We start from the raw sequence: 22,327 nt of genomic DNA, 5'->3' as shown, positions 1-22,327 counted from the left end.
CGGTGAAGAGGAGGGCGATAGGAGCCTTTCAGGCCTTTGAGGGGTCAGCTGGTGCTAAAACTTTGATGTGTTGTAGGTTCCCTTCCACTCGTTTCTATAAAGGGCGGTTATTTGTTTGACCTCTCAGCCCTGGAGCGCAGGTCTAACGGTTTGAATACTGTATCTGGCTGCAGAGCTGGGCAACTTCGCGCACGCCTTTCAGAGCCGCCGTGCATCTCCTTTCGTGGTTTGTGGGCTTAGGAGGCGTTTGGCTGTGTCCAGGGAAGGTACTGGAAGGAGGTCGCTGCTAGACCTGGGGAGGAATTTGGCCCTGGGCACTGAAGTCTGAAAGGAGATAACATGAAAGGTTCTTCCGCTGCTTATCTGAGAACGAGCTTAGGATCCAGGGAAGCGATGCACAGCGATAGGTGTTTAACGTCTGCTGCCCCCACCAGAGAGGAGCCTTGCAGAGCACCCTCTGTGACACAGACGGGGAGGGTTCCGCTAGCCTCTGCCCACGGGAGCAAATACCGCTAAAACCAGGAACCAGCAGTAGCGACAACTTAACCTTCTTCGTTGTAAAACACTTCAGATGCCTTAATGGTTTTGTTTAGGTAACTTTTTGTGTTTGCTGCCTTTTGTTTATTGGTAATCTGAGTAAGTGTGGTGTCTGGCAATTTGGGCTTTCCTATTTAGAAGTACCCACATAAGGCTGGAAAATGCTGTGGCCACGGGAGTGGAAAAGTCTCCTACCGATAAGTTATTCCTAGAAAGAAATTTTGAAAATGTTGAAATGATTAGTACCTGCCAGCTTTCTTTACTTCATTAATTTCTTGTCTGCACTTTAAGGTTACCCTTCATTAGTTTGATTGTCCTTAAGGAGAGGGAAACAGGTCACACTGGCAGCATGTCCTGGAAAACAGAGATGCAATTTCCAGAGTACTGGAGAACCAGCGAGAACCAATGAGAATCTTTCTAATGTTCATTCTTCTTGTTCTGGGTTTATACACTTATTTGTGAGAGACTTCAGGGTCACTTCAGACAAACTGAACAAAACTTGTGTGAACAAAACCACACCATGCTGTAAGAAATAACTTGCTACTGCAAAAGACTGCTGTCCTTATGTATGTGCATCATCTGTGTATCACACAGATGTAGGAGTATTCTGGGCTGGTTTTGTGGTTCTGGGCGAGGTATCAGTGTGATGGTTCGAGTCCTGGCAGCAGCATAGGAACATCAGAAGTGACAAGCTGGACAGAGCTGGTGTGCTGTTCTGGATTGCTCCGGAGCTAGTTTGACCCTGTGCTACTTCTGGTTTTCCCTCAGCGTAGAGGCTTGGCTGGGAGGATCTCCTTCTTGAGACCTATCCTGTTTATCAGTGTACAGGTTTATAATAAGTATCTTTTTTTGGCTGTTGGTCAAGAGCGTCTTCCTTTGGTTGCAAGCTGGGAAGGAGGATGTAGAAAACAGCTCAATGTAGCTTCTCCAAGGGTAAACCATTCATCTTTTCTGTCCATAGTCCCTTCCTACCTTTTGTTTTACTTGCAAACTAACATGCTTCCATACTTCCTTCCATTTGGGACTTGCCTCATCCTCATTTTGACGCAATATTCGGGAATGATCTTTTCTCTCTTCTTCTCCTTTCCTCCCTCAAGGCTTGCTTTGTCCCCCATCATCCAGCACTCTGCCAGAGTCCCTTGCATTTCCATCCTGTGGCATGGAAGACTGGACATGGTTCCCTTCAGCAATGCAACTTTTTTTTTTCTTCCCCCAGTCAGCTGCAGAGTAATAGGAGACTTTCCCTTGCCCAGAGGGAAGAATGTCTGTTTTCATGATGCTCCCTGCTGCCTATCAGCCATGAGGGAGGAAGCTTGAAGAAGAAAGATTGAATTTGATGAGGATTCTGATTGCTGTCATTCAGTCACTGCCTTGACCCCCGTCAAGCCATCTGAGTATCCTGCCCTCCCTACTCACATTTCCATCTCTGCTCTCTCCTCCTTTTCCTCCCTCCCCTGTGGCAGTGCAGAGTCTCCTGTGCAGAAATGTAGCCTAAGGCCACTGCCAGGAGCAGAATGGAAATGTCAAAGCTTGCTCAATATTCAACTCTTTTTCCTTGCACTGCCACTGGGAACCTTTTCCCTGCAAGTGCATGAGTGATTTTTGTTCGGGCTTTATAATAAAGAATGTGACAAATTTGGCAAGAAGTGAGACTCCCATTTACATCCTGTTTAAATACCATTCATAGAGACTGAAGGCATTTCCATGTGCTTATTTTGCCAGAGAGAGCCTCTTGTCAACAGATGACTGCAGCTGTAGTACTGTTGGGTTGTATTGGCTCTCTGTGGGTTTTCCATCTCTCTCCAGCTCTCACAGTGATTGTCCAAACAGTAACGCTTCTTTGCAGGTGCCTGAATTAAGCAAAGAATCCTGAGTCACCTCCAGAAGGGACGTGCTGCACCAGGATACAGGTGGAATTGGAAGGGATATGTCTTTAGCACATGTAAACATGAGCTAGGACAGGTCTTGGGAGAAACATTTGAGTCATATTCCAGACAGTAGGAGGCTCTCCTAGTGAAGCTTGTCCTTTTCGCTCTCTGGTCTCTTCTGAGAGACTAATCCATCTCTATAGTATTTGGATTTCTGTCTGAACTATAATTTGTTGTTACTGCAAGCTATTAGAAAGATTTTTAAGGACTGTCTGGAGCTGCCAAACTAAATGCCAAATACTAGGCATTTGTAGTTTGAAGGAGAGCTGCTTTCTAGTCTGAACAGTAAACAGTCTGATGGAATCTGAAGGTAAGGAACAACAAATTCTGGATAAAACAAGAACCACGCAGCATCAAAGAGTTTCAACAACATGTATGTTTATCTACAATACACAATGACTGATATAATCTCATATCAATCTTGTAGAAGAGAGGCAGTAATTGCTCAAGGTTAATAAGCCACTTTTCAGCTTTTTTTTTTCTCTGTCTATGAACATGAATGCCATTGCAGAGATCAAGTGTTACACATTGTCTTGCTCTATGGATGTGACACATGATTTTACAGATGTTGTTTTCTTTTTCATCTAGTACAAACATCTTCCAGGATTTTGACTCATTTCCTTAAGTCTCTTTCAGCTGTTCAGAGAATGGCTAGAGGAAATGAGGTCTGATATCCTAATGCATTGCATTTACTGTAAGTACCCTCTCAGTTTAAGTACATAACTTTACCTTTCTAAAATTTTGGAATGTCTTTCTGACTGTTCCCATGCACAAGAAACAAGTTGCAGATGTTTCTGTCCCTTGAAACCCAGCTTCCCTCAGAAGCCCTTGTTGGGGCTTCTCCGCTGTAACAGAGCTTAAGGTGTTCATTGTAACTTTAGGCGGGAGAGAAGAGCTGATGCTGTAGCCCCTAAGGAAAGTGTGTTGCATCTTCTGGTCATTTATTTAAAACAATCTGAAGAGAATCCACACAGAAATTATGAGAACTTGGCATAAAAAGAATTTTAAAATTACTAGTATTCTATATTATCGTCTTCTATAGAATTGTGCTAGTCTTTTTCAGTGACTTTTAGGAAACTAGAAGGCTTTTCTTTCCATCAGGACCCTGTTTGACAATGAATCCTGCAAATAGTCATAAATGGACGTAATTTTACGTGTGTGAGCAGTCTCCTTGGCTGGCTGCCAAACCTAATGACAACTGAAGTGTATTGTTTGTCCACTGGCCAAGATTGCTGCCGTTAGTGATAAAAGCATAAGGAGAGTGTAAACATCTGTGTTTGAGGGGAGAACGTGACTCCTATTTTCTAGGGGATACCAATTAGAAAGCTCAGTAAATGTTATTTTCTCAGTGGATTTCCTCTTGGGGATTATATTGATTTATTCTGAAAACACCGGTTTTCAGATTTAATGGATTTTTAATGATATTTTTCACGTTGCAAAAGACTTTTTTTACAGCATGTCAGGCTCTTGACTTTACCAGCAAAGAGACATGTAAATAACAGAAAAATTTCTAATGTTGCTACCATGCTATGCAACTTCTGGGCTGCTCCATAGGGATCATTTCTGGAAATTGAGCTAAAAAGGAAGCATCACTGGATACCATTAAGAGCTACAGGGTTTTTTGTCACTGGGGGAGCTGACTGCATTCAATGTCTATAATTTTAAATGTCATCTTGGCAGTTGAATCTGTAATCATGTAACACAATCAAATATCTGATATGGAGAAGAATTCTCTGGTCAACTAGGCACTGGCAGTTGTAAATCTAAGTGATAAAGAGGATACGTGGGCTGATTTAAGTTAAGAAGAGATGAACACTGTGGCAGGCAAATGTGAAAATCAGAGAGATGCATCTCTTACAGATTCTTTGGAAGCATGGCAAATGCCAGGTTAGTCCTACATCTCCTGTGTTTTCCCATCAGTCCTAAGCACTTGTTCTCTGCCCATGCTGGGTGAACGTGCTCCTCATGAGGGACCAGAGGGCTGGAGCAAGTCTCCTGTAAAGACAGGGGCTGAGAGAGCTGGGGCTGTTCAGTCTGGAGAAGAGAAGGCTGGAGTGGATTTGTTTTACAGAAAGGCATTGTGCAAAAGCCACACAGGAAAAAGAAATCAAGCTCGGTTGATTATAACCTGTCATTGAGAGCCTGCATGCTTTGAAGGGGTGGAAAATCCCAGTGAGCTGTGTAATAGAAATGTTTTGGGTGTTCACATACCTAGGCCATTCAGTACTAACCAGATTCCTGCTGACAGGTATCATGAGATTTAAAACTTGCTCTTGGCTCTCTTATCTAATCTGTTTTTTGTTCAGGAGTTAATGGCTGCACTGGATGTCACATGTTAAAGGTTTTGTCTGCAGGCCTCAGAACTGGAAACTTCATTCTTTGCTGTGAGAAATCTGACTTTCTCATGCATTCATCTTCTTCCTGCAGCTGGGTTTTTAAGAGACACAGCAAGTCTTTGGAAGCTCCCATAGAACTCTAGGAGTAAGGCTGGAGGAGACCTGCAGAGATCTGCTCTGTCCCCAGCTCTTCCTTTTAGTCAGATGGAGCAGATCTCCCCACACAGATTTTTGTTCTAACCTGCTCTAAGGCAGATTTGTGCTGCAGACTCTTACCACCTGTTTTTTCTAGTAAAGAGGTATTAAAGGTCAAAAGCTTCTGATACCTAATCTCCCTTGCTGGTTGCCTAATTCCATCCTTTTATTGTCCTGGTCTTTTGGATATATGAACTACTCATCCCCACCCTTTTTCTAATAATATTTTACACATTGATATAAATCTTGGTATATTATACACATTGATATATACACATGATATAAACCCTTTGGCTTCTCTTTTCTATGGTAAACCTTTTCAGACATTTTCTTTTGGAGTGTCTTTGCAACTCCTTCCCCTCCTGCTCTTCTCAGCCTTCTCAGACTTGTTTACATTTCTTCCAGAAATGATGTGTAAAACTGACATCTGACTGCAGATGAGAAATGCAGTGTTTCCAGGTTCAATAAAATGGTCACCTCCCCTTGTCCTATGTGCTTCAATTTGATTCAAAGCATTGTAAATCTGATTTTAATAATGATTTAAATCAGCCAACAGTAAGCCTCATTTTAACTGTTTTGCATTTGTACTTAATCATTTTGCAAAGAAAGGTTTAACCTCCTTTATTACCATTGAGATAGAGTTTTAATTAAATATAGCCTTTGCAGTTAATGTTATACTCACTTTGATTAATCACTGTGCTTGTATTTAAGCAATTATGTAGCTTGTTATATATACACTGATCCTGGTTCTTCATGTGTATGTTTTAGTATGAAAATAGAAAATGTTGACATTTCTTGTATTAGATAATTGATTTTTGCTGATGATTTGCATCGATTACAATGACGGAAACAAGAATTCTGAAATGTTCTTCCGATAGATAAAAAATAGCACCACATAGAAGCCAGCCAATTCAGAAGAAAAAACTCATTGAGAAATGTTTGGAAAAAAAAGAATTAATGCCTGAAAGGCCTATCTGTAGTCAAAACTGGTGGCTTCTAATCACTGTGCTACAAAAATTTTAGAACTAGTCCATGTCATTCTTTCCTTGTTTTTAGAATAGCAATGGAAAGAAACATTCATGGGTTTTTTTCAGCTCCAGATCAGTAGCTCCTCTTTGAATGGACTAGTTGCTTAATTGAGTTGTGCTGAATGAATTGAAATAAAGAAAATATTTTCTCTGCACCTGCTAGGAAACTCCATGTGTCAAAGGCTGGTTTATTGCTGCAGCACAACCTGCCTGAAGGTGCTCAGGGGCTGACTTTGATGAATCCAGTAGTTATATTATCTTTAAAATGTTGACAGCAAATCTACAGCTTGAATAAATTTTTGCTTTTATTTTTTTTAATGATTAGAGGAGCTGTAAGCTTAAATTTACATTGTTGTATTTTCAAAATCACTGTTGAGTATTTTTACCTTTTAAAAGGAAAATGTGCATTATAAGAATGCTGTGGTTTTACTTTTTCATGTAATATTAAATTAAATATGCAGCTTAATAGGGTATTTTTACCTGAAATGGTTCTGTTTGTATGCCTTCTATACAGTTCTATGCCAGGACCTAATCCTGAGCATTCATTTTTTGCTGCTCAGTGGCTGGCTGATTCTCTTCTTCACTTTTGATGCTGGTTTGCTATTGTCTGTATCATGGAAGTGCTTTCTATACCTGGGTGAGCATAACTTTTATACTTTGAAAAGAAATTGTTACCTTCCACAAAATAAAAGCTTCCTCTCAGTAGTGTTCATTTTAACACAAGCTGTTGAAGTTTCCTATTCCATAGCATGTCTGACTTCCAGGTATTATACATAAAATTGCTGACTTTGCGGGAGTATTAATGTTATCATACCTAGGATTTGAGGTATGCAGCACAATAAAAGAGGTCAAATGGAAGGAGCAGAAGTAAGCCATGTGTTTCTGGTCTCCTCCTAGAAGCTAGATCTATTCAGAAGAGTGCTGGAATGGGATTCCCTGTTTAAGCAGGCACTCAGGCTGCACTCACATTAAGTAGTCCTCTGTGTATCTTTCCTGGAGCAGGAAGAAGGACTACTTTTCAGTAAGCAGCTACCCGTGTATTTGTAATGTATATGCAATTTCTGATAAGGCTTATAAGTAAACTAGAAAATAAAGTACAATTTAAAAGCAAAAAAACTACAAGTTGGACTTCTGTGATATTGGAGGGTTATTTATCTCATTGCCAGAAGACAGGAAATGAAGCTGAATTGTCAGAAATGTATCCAAGTCTCTATATTCAAAGCACTTCTGTGTAAGACAATATCAGTTTCAGATGTTGCTGGGTGTTAGTGAGATTGTCTGAGGTGAAATTTTTCATCTGAGGATGTTCTGAGAAATGTGCCAATGACTGCCCCAGAAACTGTCCCAGTCATAGTTTGAGGAGGCATATGCAAAGATACATATCTAATATACTGGGTACCTCACTAAAAAGCGACTTCTTAGATTTGGTATTGTCTGTAAAACAATGCTTTTACAAAACTTTTTTACCAACATCTTAATAGAAGAGTTTAAGTGTTATTTAGACAAGAGAAATCTAAGTTCTTGCAGGCTTATCAAAAATCTCTGAATAGATACACCTAATTTATATGGACAAATGATGAAATATCCTAAAATCTGTCTCTTAAACACTGGATCCTGTGCCATGTGCCTGTATGACATGATGGAATGACTTTTATTTTGGTAACATAACTATATAAATATTCTATCTTATTACTATACCCAGAATTTTTCTCATTAATCTGTCAGTTCTTTCAGTGAAGGAAAAGAGACTACAAAGTATTATGGACATAAAAGATAGCTGTGTCTTTTCTGCAGAATTTGGTGAACATGTTAATCTGAAAGTCTTGTTTATTGCTGTAATCTTCTAGGAAAATGTACTGAACTAAATATCTAGAGAAAGTAAAAAGCAGTGTTCCTCTTTGTGGTATTTAATGTGGTCCATCATAAGAGCAGTGATAACATAATTATGCAATTATTGGGATATTTTCCCCTCTGGAGGCCTTACGTAGATGATTACCAGTGCACCTTTTAATGAAATTGCTACTATTTGATAAAATTACTGCCAAGACTTGAAATAATTAGAATTTGCATTGCCAAAAGTCTTACATCTCCTTCCTCAGTTGAGCCTTTTCCAAATAGGCATTAATTCAGATTGCAAAGCGATTTACTGTCCTCCAGTTTTCTTGTTTCTCTTCATTAAAATTACCTTTTCACTGCATTTCAGAAAACATGCTTTCAAGCCTGTGTTGCTCATTACAAGGAACATTCGTTCAAAATGGAAGTTGAAAGACACTGCACCTTTTAATGTAAATGTCAGCAAAGAGAAGTGAGAAGAAAGAGCCATTAAAGAAATAGATGGGGCACATGACAGCTGAATATGAATACACTATGCATTAGTGTGCTTTTTCATTCCTTCTAATCATTCTCCATACTTACTTCATAATTTGTTTATTTATGTGTCTAACAGCTGACAAAACTAACCATGGGGACAGCTGGTTAATAAGTAATTTTGGAAATTAGAGGAAAGAAGGCAGTAATTCAGTAGGAGTAAGAATCAGTCTAAATGTATAAATCTCAATGCTGACAAGCACTGTGGCATACAGTTGCTCATTTTTTTGCAAATCTACTTGTGTGTGTACGTACATATTTAGCTGTACTCTGTGTTTCTCTTTGAATAAGAATTATCAGGTAGTTGTTGTAAGCATAGACCATTTTAATTTAAAAAAAAACCCAACCTGGCAGGTCAGTCATGCAGTGGGTTTGGTTTTATTCATTAATACATTGCCTGTAGATTCCTTCCATGGTGGGAAGTTTAGGTATAAGAGACCACAGTGCGTCAATGTAATATAATGAAATGAATTAATCACCTAGAGTAGATTGTCACACATAGTGCTTCAAGATAAGTGACTGGGCTACTGTAGTGCATGTGGTACTCCTTCAAAAAACAGACCCCAAAACAACAGAAAAAGCCCCAAAGCCATGTCTTTCCAAAAAAGGAGGATTCAGGGAGGTACCGTACTCAGTCCTGAAAAGAAATGTGGTGTTTGATTCTGCTGTAGCCATTTAGTATGTGTGTTAAACTAGAATTATATTCAGCTACATGTCTGCCTTTGACAAATGGCTCTATTTGCAGAGTGAGGGATGCCTGTCAGAAAGGGCAAGCTGCTCAGCAGGCAGGAACAATAGCCTGCTTGCATGGCTGCATTTTCCTCATCCCAGCAAGGGAAGGAAAGCCAGCAGGGAAGAGGAAGGTGTGTCTCTGTCTCTAGAAGGTCCAGTTGCTTCCCCCAGCCCCTGGCCTTGAGCAAGTGTTGCACTCGCATGCTTAGGGCAGCTCTCACACGGTTGTGGAGGTCATGTGAGGAATCTGCTCTGCTAAGCCTGCTTCTGAAGTACTGAAGCAAAGTGCTGTCAGTGCTGCATCACTAATTGGTGTGACAAGACCCCCTGCAGGAGAACCTGCTGGTTTCCACCCACAAGCCAGGGATTGTCCCAGGTGCTCCCGTTTAGCCTGCCTGAAGATTCTGTGAAGGTTTCTCCCGGACACTGCGAGGTACAGGGTCTATAGAGCTGGCTGGATTTGGCTTCTTGCTACCTGTCTCTGATACTGGCTCTTCCTGATTCACCACATCTTATTCTGGGGGTGCATAGCCTCTTTCCAGGTGTAGCTGGGTGTCCCCTCAGTCTCCTGAGCTCTTTTCTCACTTGATGCTTTGCAAGTGCTAAGCATCAAGTGCCTCTTACTTGTTCTGTGAAATGCCCTGCCAGGGCGTGAGGTATATCTTGGGGCAGGTCCATGTAGGTGCAAGTCCAAACTATGGAGCTCGAAGGTTACCATGGGGCCTCACTGCAAAGGGGGTGCCTCACAGCCACAGCCTCTGTAGTTCCTCATGCTCATGCCTCCACAGATGATAAAGACAACCTTTGTTCTAACCTCCTGCCACTTCCTCTCTTGGGTTTGCCATGGGTGGGAATCAGCTGGCTGGTTCCACACTTGCTCTTTGTGTGGGAGATCTTCATTTCTCCTTGATGCTGTTTGCAGATGGAGTCAGCTTGGCTGTGCCTTTGAGTGCTGTGCTGTGAGCTCCCGTCTCCTGCTCTCCACAGTGCCCTTCCTCTGCCCCCTTTCCCTTTGGGGGTGAGGGGACAAGCAGGGCTGGCTGGGGAGACCGGGGTTGCCCTCATGCAGCTGTGTAAAAGTCAAAGCCCTCATTAATCCTCTACACTGGTCTACTGCTCAGTAATACACAGCTTCCAAGAATCCTAAACTTCAGAGTGAGCACAAGCTCGCGAGCTCTTTGTTTCTGCTTGGAAAACATGGCATTCAAGAGTCTGTTGGTCAGCAGATAGCACTGACCCTGGGAGATGGGTTGGAAACAAACTGCTTAGTTCTGCAGGGAAGCCTAATCAGCCTAGACTTAAGTATGTGTCCAGTGACAGATAATTTTTCAGTCTCTGAAAAGAAGTTGGGGCAGAGGAGACAGTCAGCAAGGATTTGTGTCGTTCAGATATGCTGAGAGTCTGTAACACTTGCAGGGACAATCAATCATGTGTTGGGTATTTTTTGGTCTATGTCTTTGAGGAAGATACTAGTGTGGGTGTTGGTATGGATGGTTTCTTTTGCTAGCACCTTTATCCCCACAGCCTGGCTGAAACAGGATCTGATGTAGCTTTCAGATCAAATAATTTAAAACCGACATTTGCCATTGCTAAACTTTTCATCTAGCATAAGGGAGAGTGTCTGTTTAGTGAAATGGAACAAAACAAGCATATGATACCATCTCTACTTTGAAAAATCTCTGAGATTTTATACATCAGAGTAAATTCAAGTTGTTTCAGTGCAATTAACATGAAAGTTTGACACTTCATATTTTTCCTTGGGGCATGAAATGGCAAGACAAAGAAAATGTAATTGAAAGGATCTTACATTCATGTCCATCATAGCATATGTCAACTGTCATAGTGGCTTTAACAAATAAGAAACAGAGTTAGAAAGGTGATATTCCTCAATTAGACCTGTGTGTAAATACTCTAGAGAGGATTAAGCAGGCTTCTGGCTAGGACCTCTACACTTGTGTAAAAGAGTTGGTTTTGCTTCTGCTCTTCTTTCAGACCTACAGGGGACTTGTGTGTCTGAAAACATGTTCATTTTTTCCAGCAGTTCTGGGTGTGCTGAAAGAGGATATTACTTCCCTGCAAGCCATGTGTTGCTGATATCCCTGGACCATTGCATCTACAGCAGTGCCACTACTTTAACTGATAAAGCATATCTCTTGTTTCTGCTCTCTTATGTTGCTGTAGATGAAAAACCACGGTGAGTGAGGTCTGTGTGATAGCCCTTGAAATAAAGTCAGTGCCCAGAATGTATAGGCACTGAAAAAAAATAGTCACCCCAATTGTACCCAATCCTCACAATCTTAGACAAAAGTTGTGGACATTTTGTCTCTTGAAGTTTAGCTCCTCTGTGCATTAATGATAGAAAAACGTTAACTGCTTTAGAAATCATGGTCAGGATCAGGTCACGGTCAGGTCACTGTTTTCGTTGTGCGCTGTTTGTACAGCTTAAATGATGATGACTATGAAGTTTATGGACAACTGCAAGGGGAAAAGGCAGAGCTCAGAAGAGCCTGCTATGCCCTTTCAGTGTGTCCCAGCCCTTGGGGAGGCAGGGTGAGGGATTTGCCCTTGCTGAGCAGCAATGAACCTGTTGGCAGGGTGCTGCCAGTGCCGTGGGCTGGGCAGAGAGGCTGGCACTGGATGTCAGCAGGTTGTGACTGCGCTGGAAAGCAGCACTCTGCCCAGGGACATATTCCACACAACTTGAGTAGAAGGGCGTGGGATAAGGCACAGGGTTTTTTGTTTTATTTTTCTTTGGAAGCAATCTGTTGTGTTATAGAGCTGCCACAAACTTCTTGTTCCTTTTAATGTTTAGATAAGAGTTGAAAGAGGAAGTGGCCACAGAGAGACCAACCTGTTGGCCTAAGGTTGTGCAGGAAATCTGTGGCAGAGCTGGGAATAAAATCCACAGTGTTTGACTCTTCATCTTACTCCATGGCAGTCCCACATCCTTTGTTTGCTTGGCAGCTGGAGATGGTTTCCAGTTGCTTGTGAGCTTGATGTGGACTTGCACCTGATGTGCTCTTCCATGCTACAACAGTGTTGTGCTGAGGCTGAAAAGCTCCAGCATAAACTGTATTTTTTTCCCAGGATGGTTCACTCCTCAGCCAGAGCTTTTGTTGTTTGCACATCCCTTAATTGTTACAGGAACATTCTGCTGTCCTTAATCATATCCCTGCAATTTGACCTGCATTTCCTATGAGTATTATCTACAGCTGTTTGATTTTCTAATTCCTGCAGCTTGGTTTTCCAGATGTTCCTTCTGCATGCAGAATTCACAACTGCTGTACTCCTCCTCTTTCCTCCCTCTCCCTTCATTTTAATATATTTATATATTCTTTTTTTCAGTTACACAGCCTTGTTCTCAAGTGATTGTTCCCAGCATCATAGTTTTTAATCCAAGTCTTTTATATTACAAAGAGAAGTTAGGGTTGTGGAAGTGAAGCTCTTCAGCTGTAGGACTCAAATTTAGTACATCCAGAATTGAACTTGGGCTGTCCAACTCTGAGCTTATTAGTTTATTTTAGGTTTGTTTTTTTTTTTTAAATTGTGACTTATTTGCCATTATCAGTGTATTTTTGTTAGCATATAGTAATTACATCCTCTAGTTGCCCTTGAGGACAACTCTAGAGGGTTATCCAGAATCCCAGTGTGGTACTCTGGCTATGCAGCGTGTGGGGAATGTTGAATGTGTCATGGTGGAATCCACAATCTGTGATCAACAGTGGGATCATCTGCACCACTTGAGACCACAGGACCTATTTGGGCAGAAGACAGGTTTCCTCTCTTCTTGTCCTGGGTTGTTCCTGTTGTCAGGTGAGCCTTACTGAGATGGGGACACTCAGCTGAATATTGAAGCAGTACTCCACCTCCTTTTCAAAGGTGTGAAGAGGAGGAGAGAGGGTGAGGGCATGCCTTGGTGTGGGGTAGGTAACAAAGTAAGGATGCATACCCACACCTGGAAAACTTCCTGCATCCCATTGCTCAGAAACAGTCCTGCTAGTGACTGGTAAAGCTAGGATCCCAAGTGGGATCATGAACACAGAGCTCTGGGAGGAGACAGCAAACACTGTTTCCCATGGGGTTTGGCACTTGGAGGTCCCTACTACCTCTAGCATATATACTGACAACACAACTGAGTCCTGAGTTATGGGTCTTGGTGTCGTGGCTGTGGTTACATGGTTGATGTTACTGGAGTCCCCGGGGCAACAGGGGACCTGGAAAGAGCCCCATCACTTGGGTGCCGTACAAATGGAGCAGTCTCAGACATGAGTCTGAGAAAAGATGAGCAGAGAGCAGATGGACACATGCTGTGGGGATTAGTGCACCAGATTACAAATTGTTAGTTAAACTCTCAGATTTCTGTCACTTAATTATTCCTCCAAAAAGAAGATACAAAGTCATTCTCATCTTTCTAAACACCATTTTAATTCCCTTTTAAAGACATGATATTTTGGTACATAATACGAAGCAAATCTAATAGTCATTCTGTTTACAACCGGTTGTCCCTACACTGTCATAGTTTTTTTGAAGAGACATGATTTTCAGAAGGCAATAGAAAAAAACCCTTTACACTCTGGGAATAGTTTGCACAAGGTATTATTGAATTTCTAAGTTATTTTGCTGAGAATTCATAGACTGCACAAAAGGAATCATAGCAAAATAAACTCGAAATATGAGTGATACTTCACCACATTGTTCTAGTTTCCTCATTTTTTTTCTCCAGCTCTGCTACATAGTGTATTTCTTGTGCCTCTGGACAGGTCAGGCTCTGCTGTGTTGTTTACTACCTTAAAAAATTTACCAATAACTTGCTAGATAGTCCTGCTAGTAAGTGTTGCAAAGACTTGAACTCCTAACCAGAATGGATAGGATTAGGGCTAGGGGAAAGAGTAGATAAGACTCATAAATGTTCCATAAGAATATGAAATGATGTTTTTCTAATCTTTCTGGCAATTATTTTTTTGTGCGATACTTTTTTATATGTTCAGTCATGTGAGTTTATATAGCAGATTAATAGAATTCATGGAAAATTTCTGGTGGTGCTGGAAAAACAGGCACTGGTGGACTTGTCTATTGGTTTTAGCACTGGTAAATCTCAATTGGAGGGAGATGAGGAGAGAACAAGGGCTTCCTCCAAAACCCAGACCAAAAAGTAATTAGTCTCTGCAGGTGGTCTGGCCATCCTTTGCTTCCTACTCTGTGGTGGATTTGTCAGGAAGAGCAGCAGTTACCTGACCTGTCTTAATCCGGTATATACCTTAAGAGCGCCTAAAGCTGTGAGATGAGTGAATTAAGTCTGGAGTGTATAACCTCATCCCGAGTAATTATCCGATTGTTTTTCCTGAACGTCTGTTGTTATCTGTGTGGGTAGGGAGATTCAGCCTCTGCATGGAGCTGCAGAGTGTGTTTTTGCATGCAAGTGGAGTTGGGTTTTGAGAAGTGTCCCCCTGACTGTGGCATGGCTGTTACACCTCCAGTCCAGCTGTGCAAAGCTGTGCTGTGCATCAGAGGGACACGGCCTTGAGTATTTGCAGGGCTATTGAGCTGGCCTTCGTAAGGGGAAGGGTTTGTTACTGCAGAACCTGCCAGCATTTACACACAACACAGTAATGTGTACGGTTTGACAAATCCATCCTCAGGTCACAAGTCAATTATGACATTAATCTTTATGCTGCTACCTGTAATGGGTCCTTTTTTCCTCTGCAAACCTGTTGGTGATACCCTACACTTGACCTTCCCACAGCCTGTGCCCTAGGGTTGGGTGCTTAGGTGGGTTTGGGAAGCAGAAGGCTGATGTCTGTCTGCCAGACTTCACAGGCCGGTGTTGTCTGGGCAGTTTGGAGCCTGCACTTACCCCGTGTGTCATTCCTGGGCTGGGGAAGTACCCAGGAGGGAAGTGGAGGGAGCAGTTCAGCCAGCCAGGCTGGCTTGGCGTTTCCTCAGGGGCAAGTAAATGAGTTTGTTCTCCGTGTAGCTCTGGACACTTGGAATGAAGTCTCCTCCTGCTGCAGCTGAGGCTGCTGCTGAAAGAGGGGAAGCACAGCTCAGGCTGGCTGGCTGGTGCGCTCATCCCGCTGCCTGCGCCCTGCCAGGGCTGGAGTTGAGGCCAGGCCCCAGCAGCACTCACCTTGGGCTGCTGAGGGAGGCTGCCCTGTGCCCTGGTTAGGGCACACACACGCTGGTGTTTGCTCCATGGCAGGGTCTGTTTCCCCTGCCCAGGTCTGTGCTCCTCGAGGCACTGGCAGTGGGGGCCATCCCAGCCCAGCAGCTCCCTGGCAGGGCCCAGGCTGAGGCCTTGCTGGCTGCAGGCGTGGAGTGATGGCAGTGAAGGTTGTCCACATCTTCTGCTTTCTCAGTGCTCCCTGACTGGTCTGCTAAGCTAGTGCTGGGATAGCTATACCACACCACACTTCTGCTGTTTTATGCAGCTCATGTGCTTTGTCACTTGAACTGCCCTGTGGTCTGTGGGGAGCGAGCAGGTAAGTCTTCCAAAGAGGTCCCCATGAAGGACCTGTGTGGTTGTTCAGGAGCCCTTCTCAGAGGTGTTTGCCCTCTGTCTTCTCACATGCCAGAAGTTCCTGGCTCTGAACTGAAGGGTTTGAAAATCAGAGGTGTTCTTGCCTCAACCCTCCTGTCAGGCACCTCTGCCCAGGGCAAAGGATTTTTCCATCTTTCCTGTTTACCATTCCACTGCTGGCTGGGACTCATTCTTCTGAAATCTTGGACTTTCACTCTTTGTGTTTGAGCTACTGTACCACAGCTCACACACACACCTGCACTTTGAGATAGCAGATCTGAAATTAAAAGTTGGTTTTTTCTGCCTTTTCTGGCAATTTTTATTTCTAGGATGGTTGTTTATGCCTTCAGTCATGGAAGCATATATGCAGGATTAGTAGACCTCATGTGGAAAATTGCTTGGTGACACTGGAAGAATGAGTGCCAGTTGAGTTTAACACTGATAAATTCTAATTTCAAGGGGGGCTCCTTTCAGACTGGAAACAAACAAAGTAATTAGTCTCTGCAGGTGGTCTGACCATCCTTTGCTTCCTACTCTGTGGTGGATTTGTCAGGAAGAGGAGCAGTTACCTGACCTGGTCTTAATCCAGTATATACCTTAAGAATGAGTAAAGCTGTGAGATGAGTGAATTAAGTCTGGAGTGTATAACCTCATCCCGAGTAATTATCCGATTGTTTTTCCTGAACGTCTGCTGTTATCTGTGTGGGTAGGGAGATTCAGCCTCTGAATGGAGCTGCAGAGTGTGTTTTTGCATGCAAGTAGCATTTTCAGTGGCATGACTCTGCTACTACACATGGATGTTGTACAGTCTTGTACAACTGTGTGGCATGAGCAAACAGCACTATTATTGTAAGCTGAGGATTACTCTGAAAGGGGAGGGGTTTGTTACTGCAAGATCACCTCAGTACTCACCTCAGTACTTACCTATGTTTTTCTGATATTCAAGTAGGTCCAAAACAGTGAGAATTTTTCTGGATTTTTGACTATGAACTGCATTTTTGTAGGTGCTCTAATACTTTCAAATAATGGGTATGCTAACTCAGCAACCCCCTGATTGGCTTGGCCTAACAGTAGAGCCAAGGAAGCCTAAATGTGCTCCTTTCTCTGTGTAGACAGCTGGGGAGTGGTTGGGAGTTGTGATCTGGGACTGCTAATTTTACAGAGGTTTATTTTGTGAGAACATTTAAAACGTTGTGTTAGGCTGTGGTGTTCAGTGGAAAAGCAGCTAAATTGTCAATTAGAGCTGCTTTGGTGACTGGGAGATTGGTGCCTCAGTGAAATTAATTTGGCAGCATTGGGATGGAAACTTGAAGACTATTTTGCATGGTTTTTTTATGTAAGCAATGTTGATTTGGCACTTCAGGTAAAGAAAAAAGCAAGTATGGAAAGCATGTTCTGATGCCTTCATTAAACTGGACACTTCTAATTCAAGGGTATGAGTAGAGCATCTGAATATATGAGAGAGCAGTTATAAAAAGATAACTGTTGAGCAAGGAAACTTTAGTTCTTGGCAACATACTGAGTAAATGACAAAGAATGATTAAAAGTGCTGCCATGTAGGATCAGACTCATATGTTCTTGAATTTAATTTTTAAATAGCTTGGGTCTGTTCCCATTCAAAAGCCAAAACATTGCAGAGAGTGCTGCATCTGAAACTTTAGTTTCCAAAGGTCTTTTAGAGGCCAGTTTCCACCTGCACTGGTTATTTTCTCTGTGTGCCAAAGGTGCTACAAGCCAAAAGTTGTCTGTAGAATTGCACAGTGCTGTTGCAGCTTAGTATTTTTAAGAAATAAATCCCAAAATATTAGTTGCACATACACAGCTATAAATAATAATTTAGCTGCAGGAAAAAAGGAGAGTGTTGTATTGACAGACGTTCTATTTTGTCCTTTTTTTTTTTCCAGGTGGTGCAATGTCCCATGTGGAGTCTTTACGGGTTGTGAATAAAGGAGAGGAATTAAGGCTGACGTGCAACGAGGAGGGACCTGTGACGTGGAATTTCCAGAACTCGGACCCATTGGCAAAAGCAAAGAGTTCCAACGAGAAAGAGTGGCTCACCAAAAATGCAACAGTCAGAGATATAGGCAGATACACGTGCAGAAGCAAAGGGAGTATTGTCTCCTCTTATTATGTTTTTGTTAAAGGTAAATATCAATGAAGGCATTATTTTTGCTTCCCACCCTTCCCCCCGCCCCCCTTCCACAATAGATATTGAAGGACAGACTGAATTTGAAGTACAGTGGGAGAACACAATCTGGTAAAATAAATCTTCCTCCCTGACCAGTAGGAAGAAACCTCATTCTCTGCTTTGCTTGCAATGGCCTTTGTCAGCAGCACAAAGTTCTGGATGAATTCCTCTTTACATCCCCATTAATTTTGTGGTAAAGTTTATCCAAGCTCCCTTTCTAGATGCTACCTAAGTGACCTCATTCTGTTGCATGAGTCAGTTATACAGTGAAGAAGCAAGAAATATGTAGAAATGTCTTTTTAATTCCATGACATCCATCAGCATGGAGTCATGTAAAGTTTGGTCTCAAGCTTTTAATTTACTGAGGCAGTTAGCCTAAAGGATTTGGTCTTTTGAGACTGTGCTCCCAGGCCTGAGCCAGCAAACATTGATGAGTCCTCTGCCATCAGCTTCTGATCTACCTTGTGACTGATCAGAAATGTCTCAGACAGGGAAAAAAGTGCTTCTGCTCTGACACATTTCTTAATCTTTTATTGCTCTTTGTGCAGTGGTTTCTTCAGATTTCTTCTCTGCTGATGTATGTCTACATCAGCTGCCTCTGAGCTCACAGTTTACCATGCCTGGCACTTTCCCAGGAAAATGATTTTTTTGCTTCTCCTTCACATAGCTCTGGTGGTCTTCCTAACCTGTTGATGGAAAAAAGTCCTACAGCATCACTGTTGAAGACAGCATTCCTTGACCAGCAGGGGTTGTCCCAAAGAGCCCCTTCTGAACCCTGCTAGTCCTTTGAGAATTACTGCAGGGTTGTTCTCCAAGACAGGGAGATACCAGCACAGCAAAGCACAGCACAGCATAGGTTTTTTTTATGAGGGAAGATGTCTGGCATAGAGGCCACACAATTTAAAGAGTGCTCCTTTAACTGCTCCTGAGTTCTCCAAATAGCCATGCAGGTATCATGGATAAGTTTTCTTGACTTTCTGTTTTTCTCTGAGACTGTGACTAAAGGAAATCTGACATGTATTTTACCTACATGTGATAAACAATCTTCACTTTACCTACCCTGATTTTTTTCCTGAATGTTATGGTAATTATCTCAGACAGCTATGATCGTAGAGATGTTTTTGCCTTCCGTTACATGAGTGACTCCTTCATGGCTCCTTCACCTCAGGATTGGAGGCAACTCTCCTGAGCATGCTTGCCAAAGCATCAGTGAAGTTGTGTGGCCCTCATGCAACATGTTATTATCTTTTTTCTCAAAATGTGCAACCTTAACTTTGACAAGATCCTGGCAGTAAAATAAGTATGTTTGTGAGGTCGACCATCATTTTGCATCAGGCATGGTTTAATGACATCTTACCTCACCTGTAAGATGCTGCCATATGCTCTGCTGCTTGTGGGGTTGCCACAAACACCCCATTATACTTTTCTGCTTGTAAGGTGGAGTGAAGAGAGAGCAGGACCAAGAACCTCGATCCTACATAGTGACACCTAAAATGGTGGCATCTGTTGATATCTTATGTTCTTCTGAACATATTTAATCCAAATTTCTTCTGTTTCTGTGACCAAGAATGACACAATGTTGACAGGCTGTGGATGTGTACCTGCTTCACCTTTCTCTTTTGGTAGAAAGTACCTGTGTTGTATCTGAAAAGCATATTTTTTCCTGATCTAAGCAAGCCTAGTCCAGACTCCTGCATAAGAGAGAAAAATTTCTTGGTTTTGATTTCAAGTTTTTTCAGATGGAAGCACTGATAAGCACTGTCATATCTTGTGTTGAAAACTGTGTTCTGCAGTATGCCCAGAAGGCGAGTGCAACCCAAGACATCCATGGGGTAGAAGGCCATGAAAGGAAGAACATGACCGTGTGCAGCCTTGTTTGTGTCTAGATACTCTGTAGGAAGTCCTTTCATGTCTTCTCACTCTGCTGTTCCCTTCCACATGGGGATTGAAGATGCAAGGGGAGCACCTCAGCAATTCTGTTTGCTCTGGTCAAGGCCTTGCCAGCAATTTCAGCTGTTAGTGAAACAGGTCTTTTGTTCATGCTATTTCAAGAATTTTTCATTTTTTGGTAGTTGCTGGGAGCCATACTTTCTGCTTAATGAAGATATCTTGGTTCTGTCCATACTGGAGAAAGAGGGAGTGAGTAGAAAGCAATTAGTTATGTCTGTTACCAGGGACATTTAGATGAGCACTTTTAATCCATCTTCTTCCTGCTCAGAAGTGACAGCTGGTCATAGCATTTCTTTTAAGATCTCTGTGTGCAAAATGGCACATTTTGCTTCTGTTCAGAAATGATTTAGATTTTTTTTCATCCTCTACTTCCAGACTGATGCTTCAAAACCTGTAGTTTGTGGGGGCTTCTTGGGTGATAATATCAAATTCAGCTAAAGCTACACCCTCATGCTAGGGTAGAAACCAGCCAGTAACTTCTCTGTTTAGTGATGAATAAACCCTGATGTAGTGAATTGCTTCCATAAACCTCCCAGGCTTCATTTTCAGTCTGGTACTTCTTGTCTTAAACCAAGTGCACATTGTCCATCATCTTAAACAAATTCTCTCAGTCTTCCTTGGTAAGCCATGGTTTGTTGATCTATAATCATTCAAGTTGCAAGTATGTTTGCAAAAAAGAAAGAAAACTTTTCTCTATGTTTTTGTTTTTCAAATTCATTCTACTGTGTAGAAAGGGCAGATGGAATCTCAAATAAACTTCTACGGAGTGTTTGTCTCACACATTCCTTTTTTTGTGTGTTTGCCAGCTTTTTAGCATTTCAAGGTCATGACATATCATAGGCTTGAACTTTGGTTGTAGAAGTGTTTAAAGTATTATATGTTTGTGTGCTGTGGTCGGCTGAGATGAAATGCTATAGGAAAATTACCTTGTGAAAGATTGCATGATTATTTTTCAATCAGATGTGCTGTTTGTATGCCCAGTTTTTCTTCTAAGGAGGCTAAAAATAATCTCTGCTTTCAGGGAGCGGAGAGAAAGAGAGAAGTTGTTTGCTGCTTCCTCTGGTAGCAATGTGTGTTCATTTAGATTATGTATTTTACAGAAGTGAAAACCATAATTTAGGTGCTTTTCAACTTCCATTTGCTCATAAATTTCTTTCAAACCCTCCCGTGGGCATGAAACCTTACAGCCCTGCCACTAGCTAAAAGCAAATTACTTCTAGTGGTCTGTGAAAATCTGTTTACTGTTGTGGGGATATTTTGGACCTAAACAAGGCAAAAAATGCCCTTCATCTCCAAATAAAAAAGCAGTAAGATTATTTTTAGTGCACATGATTCTTTAATGTATCTGGTATGGAATGCTACTGCATGTCTCCTGTCGTGCTACTCTTTTAGGAGAAAATTTTATGTCTCTTGGTAAACATGAATTAGGCAATACTCAGTTTTACTGGCTGAAAGTAAAACTTTCTTTGTTGACAAGTTCCCAATTGTAGAGTTAGGGTAATCAGAAGTTCCCATGCCAGCTTGTCTGACAGAACTTTGTGTTTCTTCACAGATCCAAATGTGCTCTTCCTTGTTGATTCTCTAATCTATGGAAAAGAAGACAGTGACATCCTGCTAGTGTGTCCACTAACAGATCCAAATGTTACAAATTTCACACTGAAAAAATGTGATGGGAAACGTCTCCCCAGAAATATGACGTTCATTCCCAATCCCCAGAAAGGCATCATTATAAAGAACGTACAGAGGTCATTCAAGGGCTGCTACCAGTGCTTGGCCAAGCACAATGGAGTTGAGAAGATATCAGAGAAGATTTTCTTGAATGTGAGACCAGGTAACACAGGATTTTTGCTTTCTTGTAGAGAACCTGATTCCCAAGAGGTGTAGAGAAGGGCTGTGAAGCCCCACTGCTGTCCAAAGCAAAGTGGTGAGCTCAGAAAACTTGTTTTGGGCAAGTTGCATCAGGGCACGGATTGATCTCGTTACACTTAGCTTGTGGCTATGCCTGGAAGGTTTGGCCATGATGAGTTTTATTTTCTGTTCCTGGTGATTTCCAGACATTTTTGAAATCATTATAAGAAACGTGGGTTGTGCAGTGTAATTCTGAGGGCAGATCAGCACCCTGAGTTTTGTACAGGTTTGCACAGGCAAAATTATTTCAGTGCCTGACTCCTGTTTCTGTTGCCCACAAGTGACAGTAGCAGGAACTGATTGAGGGCATTGAAGAAGAGGGATTTGGTGAACAGGCAGAGTTTATGGAAGGAGAAGGTCTTTGTCTTCATGATATTGAGTGAAGATGGTCACAACAGCAGCTGTGTGCACAGATGATGATGGGCAATGCATTGTGACTGAGCTGTTACATGCAGCACTATGCTTGGCAAACCTGTTGGTGATACCCTACACTTGACCTTCCCACAGCCGATGCCCTAGGATTGGGTGCTGGGGAAGTACCCAGGAGGGAAGTGGAGGGAGCAGTTCAGCCAGCCAGGCTGGCTTGGCATTTCCTCAGGAGCAAGTAAATGAGTTTGTTCTCCTTGTAGCTCTGGACACTT

At 42.2% G+C, this 22,327-nt stretch overlaps 1 protein-coding gene across 5 annotated transcripts in view; it reads left to right on the top strand.

The window, feature by feature from the left end:
* KIT (KIT proto-oncogene, receptor tyrosine kinase) overlaps positions 1-22,327 on the top strand; it is a 53,044-nt gene that overhangs the window by 647 nt on the left and 30,070 nt on the right. The window contains exons 1-3 of one of the 5 annotated variants that reach the window (XM_050973862.1): positions 462-593; positions 17,545-17,784; positions 21,331-21,609. In XM_050973862.1, coding sequence (XP_050829819.1) covers positions 17,553-17,784; positions 21,331-21,609 — 511 coding nt within the window. In that variant the 5' untranslated portion in view covers positions 462-593; positions 17,545-17,552. Of the gene's footprint in view, positions 1-461; positions 594-1,321; positions 1,471-3,110; positions 3,160-11,194; positions 11,318-17,544; positions 17,785-21,330; positions 21,610-22,327 lie in introns of those variants that run through there. The other 4 variants (XM_050973861.1, XM_050973859.1, XM_050973860.1 and 1 more) reach the window with 4 other exon arrangements.

Source organism: Serinus canaria, chromosome 4 (assembly GCF_022539315.1).
Source record: "Serinus canaria isolate serCan28SL12 chromosome 4, serCan2020, whole genome shotgun sequence".
Classification (NCBI taxonomy): domain Eukaryota; kingdom Metazoa; phylum Chordata; class Aves; order Passeriformes; family Fringillidae; genus Serinus; species Serinus canaria.
This window is presented reverse-complemented; position numbering and strand designations above follow the sequence as displayed.